At 52.3% G+C, this 15,170-nt stretch overlaps 1 protein-coding gene across 4 annotated transcripts in view; it reads left to right on the top strand.

The window, feature by feature from the left end:
- The window catches only part of SLC7A1 (solute carrier family 7 member 1), a 105,670-nt gene extending 90,500 nt beyond the window's left edge, over positions 1-15,170 (top strand). For 3 of the 4 annotated variants that reach the window (XM_047851820.1, XM_047851830.1, XM_047851813.1), the window contains 8 exons: positions 1,307-1,428; positions 2,114-2,336; positions 3,096-3,235; positions 5,805-5,907; positions 7,643-7,860; positions 8,123-8,289; positions 8,944-9,052; positions 10,105-15,170. In XM_047851820.1, the coding sequence (XP_047707776.1) occupies positions 1,307-1,428; positions 2,114-2,336; positions 3,096-3,235; positions 5,805-5,907; positions 7,643-7,860; positions 8,123-8,289; positions 8,944-9,052; positions 10,105-10,208 (1,186 nt within the window). In that variant the 3' untranslated portion in view covers positions 10,209-15,170. The remainder of the gene's footprint in view (positions 1-1,306; positions 1,429-2,113; positions 2,337-3,095; positions 3,236-5,804; positions 5,908-7,642; positions 7,861-8,122; positions 8,290-8,943; positions 9,053-10,104) is intronic. The other variant, XR_007150746.1, reaches the window with a different exon arrangement.

The raw sequence follows: 15,170 nt of genomic DNA, 5'->3' as shown, positions 1-15,170 counted from the left end.
CAGGAACAATTTTTCCTGCGTCTATCGCTTGTGTGTTTCTTGGGGTTTCCCTCACGTTGCTACTTACTGAACGGTAGTAGGTGCCAGATTGAGGACTGGCTTCACGCTCTGACTTCCAGTGGCTCAGTGGCAGGTTCTGTTACCAGGAACCCTCTAGGAATCCGTACGAGGCTCAGTCTTTATTAGGAAATATTGGGTCCAAAGTGGCTGTCTGTTTTATTAGTTGATAAATCCCTCTGAAAGCAAATTTGGCCAACAATTTGCTAACCCAACTGTAACATCTGTAGGACTGGAATATTCTATATGGCTCCTCCTCTTATGTTTGGAAGTCAAGTGGTCTGGAGCAGCTTGCTCTGCAGAGCTGGACAGTTGTCCTCTGGGACTCTGTATTAGGTGACCATGTGACAGAAAGCCTGCAGCCTGGCAGCCAGCTAAACGTATGGCTGATGAAGGGGGGCTGGGAGTTCTGCTGATTTTCGGGCGGTGGCAGAGGACCGGGGCGTATGAGGCTTAGAATCACTTGGTGACAGGCAGGGCCTGGAGGAGCCATCCAGAATGATTTGAGGGATGGCCAGCCCCGGGCTCCGTGCGGCTGTTCTGGGGCCTGGACACACTATTTAGAGACTCACGTTTCACTTCCTTGGAACTATTTTCTGAATCTTAAAGGACTTACAACATGTGTTGGACTGGGTATTTGTTACCTTGGCAGATATGTCCCAAGCCCCGCCCATGTGCCCGAGCCATGTAGGCGCTGGTCCGCACCCACGTAGGCGTCCCTGCTTACCACGTGCGTGTGGGGGCTTAGGAGGCGCTTTTGTCGACTAATAACACAGTTCATTTTTTTTTTTTTTAACCTCAGTATCTCTGCTGCTTTTGAGACCTGAGTTACTGGTAAATATGGGAAACTTTACACATTTGGTTCCTGGGGTGGGGGGCCCTGCACCCAGTTGGCAGCTCTGTGTTCTAAAGTATATGTTGTTTGTTTGAGTGTCCTGGGGGAGAGGCCTCACGTACTGGTTTCTTCCCACTTTCCTGTTGGGCACCCCCATCTCGTAGTCCCTACCCCCTCCCCGAAGCTGACATTTAGAAGGTGCTTCTGGAAAGGGCTTAGCGACTGCGCCTGTGACTGGGCCTCACAACGCAGAGGCCCGTGGCCCATCGGGTGACCGGTGGGGTGACAGCTGTCTCGGGAATCATTCACTAAGGGTCTGGAGCGCCCCTGCCCAGCGGCGGGTGGGGTGACCGGAATGGCTTCTCTTCAGGACCGTGAAGTGGGTATTCATGGTCTTTGGCTCTTTTCTTCCAGTGACACGAAAGTAGGGAAACCTGGTGATGGTGGATTCATGCCCTTCGGATTCTCTGGCGTCCTGTCCGGGGCAGCAACCTGCTTCTACGCCTTCGTGGGCTTTGACTGCATTGCCACCACAGGTACGCCGCCCGCCTGCCCGCCCGCCGTCCGGAGCCCGGGCGGAGGGTCCTCCTTTCTCGTCAGATGGGCTGGACTGACTTTACCCACGGGTTGCTGTTCTCCTTCCTGCGGGCATGTGCCGGCTGCAGCTCCTTCACACATGAGTAACGTGTAGATTTGTAGCTTCCTGCTAATCTTCCCCCCCCTTTATCACTTCCCCAAGCGGCAGCGCCTGACAGGAAAGTCTGCATCATGAACGTGACTAACCGTTCAGCCGTCAGAATGGGATCATGACAGCCGTAGCTGCAGCCTGATTTCATATCTGTGCATCATCCGGGAGAAATGAGGCCATTAAAAATATTGTTCTTCTTGTGATTGAATAGGCTGGGCTCTATCAGGCCTCCTGAATTTTCTCTGCCAAAGAAAACAAGTCTTTTCCTTGGCTGAACCACGGAGTAAAGGCCTAGAACGCCATCCCTGGGCGTCTGGGTCTTCTGGTCTGTGTTGGGAGAGCCCCCCCCCCCCCGCCCCGTGGGTCCCAGAAGCCCGAAAGACCGTGTTTCCCACTGGGCCGAGCACTGTGGGGTAGTCGTTCGTGGGGGGGACAGGCTCTCTGGACACTGAAAGTCTTCAGGCGCCTTCTGGGTTCGTGGGGATGCCCCTCGCTGGCTCGCCCTCCTGGGCCTGACTCCTTGCTGCTTCCAGGTGAAGAAGTCAAGAACCCTCAGAAGGCCATCCCCGTGGGGATTGTCGCTTCCCTCCTGATTTGCTTTATTGCTTACTTCGGGGTGTCTGCCGCCCTCACACTCATGATGCCGTACTTCTGCCTGGACAAGGACAGCCCCCTGCCCGATGCCTTCAAGCACGTGGGCTGGGAAGGTGCCAAGTATGCGGTGGCTGTCGGCTCCCTCTGTGCCCTCTCTACCAGGTGAGGCCTCTGAAGCTCTTGGGAAGGTAAGCTGTAGCGGGCCGTGTGAGGCCCGACGCACGGGGGGTGCTGTTCACGTCACTCTTTTCCCTTGAAGTCGAACCAGCACCCAACCCTGATGATGTGGTTTCTCCCCTTGTTGTTATCAACCAAACCACGAACTGTTATTGATCTTTCATTCTGGAGAGTCGGGGGCCCACTTTCTAACATCATCTGCTCAGCAAGGCTGGCTTTCTGTCCCCAGCTCTGGCCCCTGGACCAGGCTACCTCATTGAACACCGTAATTTGGCCATAGGGGAGAGGCTCCCTTGAGAAAGGGAATTGCCTTTTAATAAACATTTTGCCCCTGGAATTCCTATTAGCCTGTATATGTAGGGAATATTTGGTAAACATTGATTAACCACAGAGAGATCCTCGTGAACGCAGCAGTCCTTTTATTTTATTAGAGTTATCATGGGAATGAGCACAGAATTTCCCTTTCATAAAAATTATGACTAGACCCTACCCTCGTTTACGTTAGACGTTTGCCATTCACTGACTCACAGCCACCGTAAGTGCTTTTTCCGGGGTTGATGTATTGAAATTTGTCTTGTAGCCGTGGACTTCACCCAGTTTGGAGGGTGGCAGCTCTTGGCGAGAAGTTCAGGGCTCCCTCTCGGGGGTGTGCGTCATGGCAAACCACATAGTGGTCACGTTATGGTGCCTTTTTTCCCAATGAGTTGGTGTCACAGGTGCGCTTTGCCTCTTCCTCCCGTCTAGTCTTTTAGGTTCCATGTTCCCCATGCCTCGAGTTATCTATGCCATGGCTGAAGATGGACTGCTGTTTAAATTTTTGGCCAAAATCAACGATAGGACCAAAACACCAATAATCGCCACGTTGACCTCAGGTGCCATTGCTGGTAAGAATTCCACATGCCAGTATTTTAACTGTTGAGTCCTCAGGGAAATATCTTGAGTTGCATTGGTCTGTGAGAAGTTGGAACTGGCCCTTTTCATGTTTGGTTTTCACCGTTGGAACCTGGATTACTGCCAGATAACTGCCCTCTTGACTTAAGGGGGAGGCCGGTTGTACAGAGGATGTGATGGAATTCTCAAAAAGTTGAATTATTTTATTATTATTGTCCTCTGATTGGGCAGGGCGTGGAACACGTACTGTTTCTTCAGAGCTGTTCACATTGCCCCTTTGCTGAATGTCCCTGAGTAGACTTGGGTGGAGTGACATCTTCGTGCATGGTATAAGCCAGGTGACTTTCTTAGTCCTGGAAATTCATTGTCCGGGTATCTTCGCCTGGGAATTCTCGGGGAAATGAGAATCCCTTAGTATCAGTGTCTTATGAAGTGTGCTGCTATTTTCCAGGAGATATTGAGGGTGTTGCTGGGGTCAATTGCCGTATGAGTTTATAAATATTGCAGCCTCAGAGGCTCAGAGGAGGTTATCAGGTTATCTTCTCAAATATCAGGTTCCTCACCAAGAGGACAGTTTTGAAGCTGAAATCAGTGCCCACAGAACCTTTGGAGTGATGTGCTATTCCAGGGGCTCCTGATAAAGAAATGGGGAGCCTCGAAGGAGACTTACGTGCATATACGCTATGCTGTTGAGTTTTCTGTATTTTCTCCTTTAATAACGGCTCCTCCTAGCCCCATGGGGCAGGCACTATCCCATTGCACAGAGATGCGAAGTGAGGAGGTACACCCACACCCAGTAGATCTGGCTCTTGGTTCCCGGTTTGTCTTTCTGCCAAAGTGGCTGGCTCCTTCCAGGGTGTGAGTGGCGCAGTGGGTCTTTTTGGTATAGCAGGACACGTTCAGTCTGTACTGCGGGGACTTGCCATATAGCCATTGGTAAGACATTTGACCACCTTACATGAATGAATTGTTGTTAGTAGTATTTATGCCCTTAGCAAAGTGTGCTTAGTCGTGTGGATTAATGTTATATAATGAAAGAAAGCCGGTGTTTCATTATTTAACACATTTGTTGTGTCATTGTACAATCTTGACAGTGACCTCAGTGGTTAGGTTAAGGGACACCGTACGTCAGGATGTGACCAATATATTTAAGAGATTAAGGAATTGGAAATAGCAAATGTTTTTTCAGTATTTACATGCAATTTGATTATATTGAAGACTGGCCTTTAATTTCCTTCCTGTGCTGATCAAGGGAGATCAAATTATAATCTTTAAAGTGACTGGAAAGCACATGCGTTCACCAAACCAGGGATTTGCTCCTTCTTTTCATTTGGCGGGGGTGGGAAATAAGTGTTTGGTTTTCGAAAACCACCCCACATGGGAAAAGTATGGCTTGAGTTTCTGTGTGAGTGGGAACGTTGGCATCTGTGGCATGCACGGTCGGGTACTATTCTCATTGTCCATGAGGCCCAGCATTGCTCTTTGATCCTGTTATTTAGCCCCAATTCAAATTTGTTGTAGTCGGAGTGATCTATAGGGGCTTGAGAAGTATTTGGAAAAGTCATGGCTTTGTGTTTATGTTTTAACTTGCGTTGTTTGCATGTGATATTTGAAAATATCCCAAAGTAGATCTATCCAAGTTATTTTTTAAATGGGAAACTTTACATGTATACCCACATAAATAGAGATATATATACTCTCATAAAAATTACAAAAGATTTTCAAATAAGCATGCATGTTGTATTTTGTTTTTTTAAGTGCGGGTCATGGTAAAGCTAATGCTATTGTTTGTGGAAGTAACACTGCTTTCCATGCTCATCTGTCTGGGTTAGGAGCCCCTGTGAGTCCTCCCAGAGCACTGGACTTGACTTCACCCACCTGCTCATTACTGTTGCCTGCTGATGCCTAAGTCTTAGATGATACACTCAGGGAGGCCAGAGACTATCTGGTCTGCCCTGTTTGTTGGTGTACATCTAGTGTTCATCGACTGGCATACCCTCAATGAGTGCTGGGTGGATGGATGATGGATAAGTGGTTGGATGGCTGGATAGATGGATAGATGATGGGGGATGGATGGATGGATGGATGGATGGTGTGTAGATAGATGGATAGATATACCTGACTGTGAGTCTGCTTGGTATAGAGAAAGACACACCGGACTCAGAGCCACAAGCACCTAGCTGAGATCCTGACTTTTCCACTTTCTGGCTGTGTGACCTTAGATAAGTCTCCCAACGTGTTTGACTTCAGTTTCTCCATCTGTAGAGTAGGGATAGCTTGCAAAGTTGCCGTAAGGATCAATAAAGGTCATGTTGATCAAAGTACTCTCTATATAAATGTTAATTATTATTACTGTCTGCTGAGGACTGTGTGTGTGATTTAATTCTGAGCTTTTCTTCCTTTTAAGCAATATCACCATGTCTTTGCATGGAAAGGGCTGGGGTGAGAAAGCAAGTAAAAGCAACATCCCCTGTGTGGCCTGGATCACGGATGGGTGGTGGTTCTGGCTGTAAGTGTGTGTAGAGGGCCATCCATGGATCCTGATGTTTGTCTCCTCCCCAGCTGTGATGGCCTTTCTCTTTGACCTGAAGGACTTGGTGGACCTCATGTCAATTGGCACTCTCCTGGCTTACTCTTTGGTGGCTGCCTGTGTGTTGGTCTTACGGTACGTATGGCTCTTCTGGGTTCCGTGGTAGAAAGGTGCCCCCTGTTAGCCTTTTAAAAGATCAAGTTAATGGTTTATACAGTGTAAATTTTAGGTTGTTGATAGCTCCTTTGGGAACTCTCCTGGGGAGGGTGGGATTTGGTGGCTGAGAGCCTAGTTACAGAGAACGTCATTGAAGAGGAAGAGTCAGGGGACCCGCCTCTCACTACTACGTGCCCTCATTTTTCTGGTGAGATACTGGGAGGATAGAGACAGGTTCTCCGCCCAACTGTTGGGCCTGGATCCAGGGAACAGAGTTTTTGAAGGCTTAGGGTAATGGTTTCGGTTCGGTCCAGGTTCTTAGTTCGGAGGGCACTGGCACGGGGGACTAGTCTTGGTGGGAATTGGAGGGAATTGGAGGAATCCAAGTTCTGTGAAACTGAGGTCAGTGTGGTGCTTCTCCAGCAGCATTGCACTACCACTGGAGGAGTGAGCTGCTGGGTAGGGCGTGGAGCGGCCAAGGTTGATGATGTTCAATAAGACTTTCCAGGTTCTGGCTGCTTTAGCCTTGTGTGGTCCAGACCAGCCCCCAGGATGGCCATAATAAAGCAGCTCTGGGCCTGGGCTTGGTGTCCCCTTCCCAGCTGCTGCAGTGCCCTGCTCCCAGAGCACCGCCCCCCCCCCCCCCCCCCCCAGGCTCCAATTTTCCTTGCTCTGAAAGGACAGGGCTCTACTTCCTCACTACCAGGAGTGGCTCAAGGGAGCACTTAGCATGGGAATATGGAGTCATGGAGACTCTCAATGGTGGTCACCTGGAATACTTGCAAGATCGTTAATTCCATTTCTAACGTGCTTAGCATCTAATGTATGTCAGGCCTCAGTTGAGCCTCAGTAGCGGCTGTGTAGAATCAGCTAAAACTAGTTTGCTAGTTTTCTGACCACTTATTCCTAAGGGCTCAACACTGGCGTCTTTTCCGAGGTCCCCTCACATTCTTAATTGACTGGTGTTAACATAAGTGAATCAGTGAAAAACTGGTTAAGTATCTTTATGTTCACTCTTACATTATATGCAAAATAATTCGCAAGCACTCTTGTTTTTCACAGCTGGTAGAAACGATTTGAGCTCTGTTGTTTGGGGTGGAAGATAAGGAGCCTCATTTAATATGAATGCTTTACTTGCAGGAAGCTTGTGTCTTGGAAATCAGGCCACAGGCTCAGTCCTTTAGCCAGCTGTATAAAGTTATTTATTCTAAGGCATTTGGAGTTTTAAAATAAATTGATCCAATTAGGTCTCACAAACAGAATTTCTCAAATCCGTCAGCATGCAGACACGTTTCTCTGGCTCTCTAGACCAAGTAGGATCCTAATGTTACTGCGTTCTATTTCCATTTGTATTTTTAGTCCCCTTCAGCCATGGTTCTGTTGGAAGTGGCCTAATATCTTAAGCATCCAAGGGCCAGTGCTACTTCTCAGAGCAAGAGAAGCCATGTCAGGACATTCCTCTGGGCTGGTTCACGGGGGAGGTCAAATTGTCTCAAATCCGAGACGCCAAGGAGGGTGTTGCCCAGAAGCGGGAACAGAAGGCGGGGACTCAGCTCCCCTCCTCTGGATCTGCTTTGTCAGAGAATGCATCATCCTGACCATCTTCTTCCCATTTTATGCTTTGTGTCCTGGGCAACTTAGGACTTGAGTTAGTGTGTGTCCTCCTGCCCTTTTAAAGCACATTTTGGCGGTCATGCACCGCGTTTCTTTACAGGTATCAGCCAGAGCAGCCTAACATGGTATACCAGATGGCCAGAACCACCGATGAGCTAGATCACGTGGACCAGAATGAATTGGTGAGCACCAGTGATTCCCAGACAGGCTTTTTACCAGAAGCAGAAAGGTTTTCTTTGAAAACCATACTTTCACCCAGAAATACGGAGCCTTCCAAATTCTCCGGGCTAATTGTGAACATTTCAACCAGCCTCATAGGTAAGAGCCTGCCCTTCCCTGTAAGGTGTTTGGGGTCTTGCTCGTTGGCATTGTATGGTTTCTTGTCGCTGGTGGTGGAGGCAAGTGCAGGAAAGGATAAGCCTGTGTCTTGCTGCTGGACCGTGATGGTGGTTGATGGCTGCAGAAGTACAGCCTCCCTCTCCATAGGTTTTGGGGAAAACTGAGGATATCTGTGGGGTTTTGAAACAAGATTGAATTGTGCCTCTCTCTCTCTCTCTCTCTCTCTCTCCCCCCTCCTTAGCAATTCTAATCCTCACCTTCTGCATTGTGGCTGTGCTTGGAAAGGAGGCGCTGACAAAAGGGGACTTGTGGGCAATCTTTATGCTCACCGTATCTGCCCTTCTCTGCTCAGTGGTGACAGTCATCATCTGGAGGCAGCCTGAGAGCAAGACCAAGCTCTCCTTTAAGGTGAGCAGCTCTAAGGGGCCCCTAGGGAGCCGCCTGGCAGGTTCCCACACATGTGCCATGGACCGTGGGCTCTGCCAGGCTCAGGTATCTGCGGAGGGGGGGCTTGCTGGCCAGCCTCCGAAAACATGAGACGCAGACAGTACCTGCTGAGGGGGGCCGGTCCTGAAGGAAGGCACCCTTCCCTGCCCTGCCTCTCAGGTGTCACAGCACACCTCTCCGCGGGGGCTTTTCATCCATGGATCCAGCGGGATCGCATGGCATCACCAAGCCTTGGAGGTGACACAAATAATAAAGCAGTCCACTGTTGGAGATAAGTGGAAGTCCCTCTTCTAGCCCTTTCTTTAGCAGGAGAATAGGAAGGGGGGGGAAATCAGAATAGAGCTCACTTCAGCACTTAGTAGCTTAGAACCAGACTCCCACCGTGCTGCCCATGTGTGGGCACCCGTGCTGCCCGTGTGTGGGCACGTCTGTGTGTGTGCAAGTGGGCTGGGCTATGCTCACTCCCTCCTCCCCATGTAAATCGCACAGTCTGTCCGAATCTCGAATCTCGGGGACGCTATCGTTTCCTAGGTAGTTTCGCTAAACGACTCAAAAGGCGTCGTCCCCACGTGCTCCTCTCCCTGCAGACTTGACACTCACCTGGTATCTTTGCAGGTGCCTTTCTTGCCCGTACTTCCCGTCCTGAGTATCTTTGTGAACGTCTATCTCATGATGCAGCTGGACCAGGGCACGTGGGTCCGGTTCGCGGTGTGGATGCTAATAGGTACGTGAGATCTTGGATCGCACCGTGACAGCGTCTCTCAGAGCCCCCCCGCCCCCACACCAGTCCCCAGAGCCGGTGCTGTGCTGCTCAGTCCTCTTTCCTCCAACTTGGCTGGGTGCCTCTTGTCATTGAGCCTCCTTCCCTTCAGATTTCAAAACGTAGTGAAAACACATCGTCCGCGGTTTTCTCTCAAAAAGGACCTCCTAGTAGATTGTGGGTCCGCCCCTCCCCTTCAGATGCTTTTCATTGTAATAGCTCTTGCCTGAACTAGTTACGTCATTGGGCACAAGTGGAAGGTAACAAGAGCGAGGCTGTGAGTCTGCTGTTGACAAAGCACCGATTCACCCCCTCTGACACGAGAAGGCCTGGACCGTGCCTCCCCCGGCCCGGCCAGTAGCTGCCCACTGGCCCACGTGGGCTGTGTGTGTTGGTGGGGTCTGCGGGAGGCTTGGGGGTGACCGTGTGGTTGCTGGCCCTGCTGGGGGCTGACCGTGGCCCTCCCCCTCCCTGAGCGTCTGACACCAGGGACTACGGAAAATGGACTCAGACTCCGTCCTTGGGACTGATACCTGGGGAGCGGACCTTGTCTCGCCCCTTGGCGTCCCCGGCAAGAGCAGGGACTCTAGGCCTGTGTTTTCTGCCAAAGCCCTCGGCCCTGCGTCACCACACTTAGGGGCAGATAGCTGCCGCCTCACGGTCGTGCTCTGCAGGCCCCACGTTGTCTGCACGGTGTAGCCTGAGCTGGTTCCACAGATGCCCCACAGAGCCTTCCTGGGAGAGAGCCGGCTCAGGGGGAGCTGCTCATTCCCGCGTCCCAGACGTGAGCTCCCGGGATGTGCTCCAAGCCGTTGGCTTCTTTCCGGGGCTTTTGGTGGCTGAGCCCTTCCTTTAAGGCCCGCTCTCCTTGCGTCCCCGACATGGGCCCCAGTCCTTAGGTGGCCAGTTAGAAGCTCAGATCTCTGGGCCCCACCACAGACCTTTGGAGCCCCCAACCCTGGAATGGACTGAGAAACAGAGGCAGTCAGGGCCCGGTCTCTGCTCTTGGCCCGCAGGCTTCATCATCTACTTTGGCTACGGTCTGTGGCACAGCGAGGAGGCGTCCCTGGCCGCCGAGCAAGCAAGGACTCCTGACGGCAATCTGGACCATTGCAAGTGACACACAGCCCCGCCCCCAGAGGTGGCAGCAGCCCCGAGGGATGCCCGCAGAGGTCCCGGGAGCACCTCGCTCTCTCCATCAGTGCGTCAGGACCCCCCCACATCCAAGCCCCACCGCAGCAGAAGGTGCAGCTACTTGAAACGCAGCCTCGGCCCACAGCCCGTGTGTCTTGCACAGACTTGCCCCGTGGCAGGTGGCACCAGGTCCCAGTCACCTCTCTCAGCTCCCCGGCTGGGGCCATTTGGCTGTGGTTTCCACTGTGTCTCCTGACATCCCTCTGAACAAAGAGAACAGCTCCCGTCCTCGCCGGCTCTGTGTCCGTGCTGCTGCGGCCGCAGAATGGCGGCTACCTTTTCTCGTCACCTTGGGAGTCCAGCCCCCCCCCCCCCCCCCCCCCCCCCCGCAGGACCGCTCTGGCACTGAACACGTGCATACTCCATACTTTCCGCAGCCACCTCCCTGCCCAACCCTGAAGGCCGACTGTACACGCAGGATGAGTCGCCCAGACAGTGTGTCCCCAGTAGTGCTACCCCCGGAGCCAAAGGACAGCTTAGAAAGGAGAAGCGGGACTGGTTTCCTTCTCCCACTCCTGTCCTCTGTGCTGCCAGAAGGGGTCGTGAGGAACGTGAGCCCTCCCTCACTTCCTCTTCCTGGCAGCGGCCCTGCCCCGACTGCTGACGGAACCCGGCCCGCTCCACGGTGGCACCGAGGCCACTGCGGGAACCAGGCGGAAGGACCGAGGGCTGGCCGGCTCCGCTCCTCACGCCTGAGCACAGGGCCCTCCGCCAGGTGTACTCCCTCCGGGCCCAGGCCAGTTCTTGCTGCTTCTGGCGTCTTGCACGAAGGCGGCGTGTCCCGAGCAACCGGAACGTGACGCTGCGTTTACGTAGGCCTGGCCTGAGATCAGCAGAGCTTAGAGCGCTGTTCTCTGTGGGTCTCTGCCAAGCGCTGACTCCCTCCCTCTGGCGCGTGAGGGTCCGTTTCTCGAGTGTTGCCAGGCTCCCAAGGCAGGCGTCTGCTCCTCCTGACGCGACGGTGGCCGGTCCTCCCAGCTGCTTCTGGCCCCTGAGGTGATCTCTTTGGCCCTTCTCTTCTATGTAATCGAGCTGAGTCCCGTTAGCATCTGTGAATCGCTCCAAATTAAGTTGGCGCTTAGTATTAACTTGGAAAATGGCCAAATATTTACTCGGTGTGGGGTCCGCGCGTGAGAATTTGGGGTCCTGTTGCTGTCCCTGTCGTGTATCTATTGTCCACATGCTGCAGGTTTGTATATGGGTTTGCAGCCCGGGCGCGGACCTCCTGTCCACATAAGTTTTAAGCTGGAGAGCCAGCTGGGGTCCCTGTACACAGCGTGCCCCCTCCCACGCACTGGAGCACTCCGTGGCTCACACACTTCTTGCGGATAGGAGCCCGAGGAAACCCGAGCACGGATTCCATCTTCCTTCCCATTCGAGTGTGGCTCAGGAGCCAGAAGGGCCCCCTGTTGATGGCCGGTGAGGGACACGGGCGTGCGGATCCCCCGGAAAATGTAGATGCTGCTTTTGAAGCCCAGACTCCCTCCCATTTTCTTCCCCTTCTGGCCTTTGACACAAGTATGGTAGAATGAAGCCTGATAAATCGGCGGCACTTGTCTCCTCTCCCTCGGTAGCTCCTGGAGAGAATTGCAGGAATTCATGAAGTGGCCAGATGGCAGGGTCAGTCGGTGGGGGGTGGCGGCCCGCCTCTGCTCTAGGCCCCGGTCGCCGTGCCGGAAGCTTTATTCTAAATTATCATTTGTGAATGTCGCAGAGGGAGGGGCCTGAGAGCCCAAAGCGTGGGTTTCCAAAGAAAGATACTTAAATTTATGTAGATTGGTGCTGTACAATATTTTGATAAATATTAACTTATTTTTGGGGGGTTCTTCTTGTCTGCTGTCTTGTAGGGTTTGTTAGCTATTTGTTTGCTTGATTCGTCTGTTGTTCTTCCACATAGGCAAAGAGAACTTGAGGGAAAGAGAGTGCCCAAGACGGAAGGCGGAGGGAAGAGAAAAAAAAATTTTTTTTTAACTTTAATTTCTCTTTCTGAAATGTCTGTGCAAGAGAGCACACAACAGACTGTGTATACAGTTGACGTTTCAGCTGGCATCGTGGATCGTTCTAGCAACCGACAAGGTGTGTTTGCCTGATAACAGACAACACGCCGCGGGGTGAGGGCCTCCTGGCGCGTGAGTCTCCCCCTTCCTCACCCCAAAGCCGGCAAGTGCCTCAGCAAGGCTCACCCGCGCGGTGGTGCAAAGCCCCCGCTGCCTCCCCTGTCAGGGCCAGGAGCCTCCCGCTTAGGACAGGACACCTGAGGGGGCATGGATAAATAGTTGGCGAGGTCACCGCGCTTCTGTTGAGAGTAGCTTCTGTGCGGTTGCCAGAGCTTTCCTCTCCTGTACACGAGGACGGTGATGTCGCGAGCGCCGTTTGGGGTAAGCCTCCCCCGTGTGGACAGGCTTTTTCTTACCCCAGCCTTCATGCCTTCCCCGCAAACACACACACACACACACACACACACACACAGGCAAGAAATAACCACCAGAAGCGCCCGACAGTTGGCCTTCCCCCCCACCCCCGCCTCCCCAGTCCAAGCAAGACTGATTCTCGGTGTCATGTCTTGGCCACTATTTTCCTACATCATCAGAAATTCCACACTTCTAGAGATGCCCTTCGGGGACGTTGTGTCTGCTTTTATCTGTGGCCCAGCCCCAAACAACCCACGTTGGAAAGACCTTTTTGTGTTGAGTAAGCAGCCCTTCCTGCCTCCCGTGGTCCCCCCGCCCTACGTGTTCTCACGACCCCGTGAAGACTCACAAAGAAGCGAGCCGTGGAGCCCCAGGACCTCTGCTGAAGAGCGAGGGGTGCGAGGGGTCGCCGGGGAGGCAGTCGGGCTCCGTGGGTGGGGGAGGCCGAGCCCGCTTCCAGGAGGAGGACCGTCAGCAGGAGATTGGGCCTCTGCACACGCCTCAGCCCGCCCCACCGGTTCACACCCCTCAGCCCAACTCTGGGCCCCGTTTGTTTTTCCAAGCCAATAGCGGGGAGTGATAGGGCCATCTTTCCCAGGCTGTTTCGGAAGGACTGCTGAACGGATACTGTTGCCAGAGCCCCTCGGCCCCCTGACTCGTGGTTTTGCTCCACTGAGTCACCCCTGTCAGGACATGGTCCCAGGTGCTGGTGCTGTGGTTCGGGTATCACAGCCCCCCTGCCTGCCACGTGCCCACAGGTGACCGCACCGCGGCGGGGGCTTCACCCACCCCGAGCTCCTCAGGCCCTGGCCCGCTCCCGTGTGCACACCCGGACGAGGCATCTGGCGGTCGTTCGTGGGGCTTCCTGCGTGGCCGTGGCCGTGGCCGCGACCTGGGCTCTGCTCTCTCCCCGCCCCTCCGTCCCTGCCATCCCCACCACTGAGCGGGCGTTCTGAATTGACTGAGGTTTGCAGTCTGCCCAGGATGGCCCCGAGCCTAACACCGGTACAGCACAGGGGCAGAATCTGGGCTCCTTGGGGGCGTGTGGGCATGCCTCGTAAAGGCCCCACCCAACTGGGTGGGCTCGTGGGCATTTCAGGGGCCTCGCCAACCTGCTGGCTCTGCGCCAGGACCCATCTTCTGGATTCACGTGTCCTGCTTTCACACATCTAGTACGAGCCGATTGCTCTGTCGGCTCCCTAGGGCCATCTCCGTGCCAGGCCCCATCCCCGAGGTGTTCTGGCACGGATGGAGAAGTGTTTCCAGGCACGTCGGCACTCTGCCGGGCACAGGTGTGCGACGCTTGTGTGCGGAACTGTTACAGAGTTAACCAGCAGATGGAACTGAATATGTGTTACGTATATTTGTCACGTATAATTTAAGATGGGTGTTTGCCATCATCACGAGAGTATTGTAAGTAAGGCTCCTTAGGGAGAGTGAGAGACCTTTTGTTGGACTCTTGTGGACTTTTTTTTTTGGGGTAATGAAGTGCTTTATCCAGTGGTGCAAGAGGCTACACTCCGTATTTCATCATCAGAGTTATGATGCCTAATGGGTTTGTAAGGCAAAAAAAAAAAAAAAAAGTTAACTGACTTTGATACTATATTCATCACTAGAATCCAGAGTGTTTATGTGCCCGTCGCTTCATTGAGTGGCAGTGCTCTCTTTCAAGAGGGACCGGGACCAGCCAAGGGTCTCAGGGCACAGTTATCAAGGACCCCTCCTGGATCACCCTGTAAGTGTGTTGAACTGCCGGCTGAAAAACCCACATGAAATAAAGACCTTGGCTGTGAAGTCCAGATTGAATTTCTCAGGGTATGAGCATGTCCCACAGGGTCAGGAAGACGCGCTAAGACTTTGTTAAATTATTAACAAGGTATATGACTTTGTGTTTCTTGATGACAGACTTTTTTCTTTTTTAAAGTTTGGGATTTATTTTCCCATTTGAGAAGTTGTAATATATGTATTTAAAATAAGTTTCCCGCTTAAGTTGTGCCTTTCAGCGTCGATGGATCTAAGAAGCACAGAGGGTGATGATCCTGGTGAGGGCTGGTTTATTATCAAACCTGAAGAGCTGTGGTTTCTCCAGTAAACTTTTTCTTCTTCTGAACGTGCAGCCGTTGTTAAAAGAATTGTGTTTCTTATTCTGTAAATTGTATAATGTTTTTTGCTTGTTTGATGTTCTATTTTTCTAATAGTTTTCTTATAGTTTCTTACAATTGTGATACTAGATTAAGATTCTGACACCCAACTGCAAAGCAGCCTGTCTCTGCTGGCCCCTCCTGGTTTTATTTTAAGGACAAGCGTATAGGTCATCCATCACCTTTAAAAAAAATGTGAAACTCTGCTCTGTATCCCATTTTTGCTGACAACACTGTATGTTGACAACCTCCTACTATATGTTGTAAAGTCAAACTATTTTGTGGTACATTATCTCATGCTTCTGCAAACTCTAATAAATTCTGTCTACGGCTACA

The sequence above is a fragment of the Prionailurus viverrinus genome, chromosome A1 (genome assembly GCF_022837055.1).
Source record: "Prionailurus viverrinus isolate Anna chromosome A1, UM_Priviv_1.0, whole genome shotgun sequence".
In the NCBI taxonomy this organism is placed as follows: domain Eukaryota; kingdom Metazoa; phylum Chordata; class Mammalia; order Carnivora; family Felidae; genus Prionailurus; species Prionailurus viverrinus.
The sequence above is the reverse complement of the archived record's forward strand: the minus strand, read 5'-3'. Positions and strand labels throughout refer to the sequence as shown.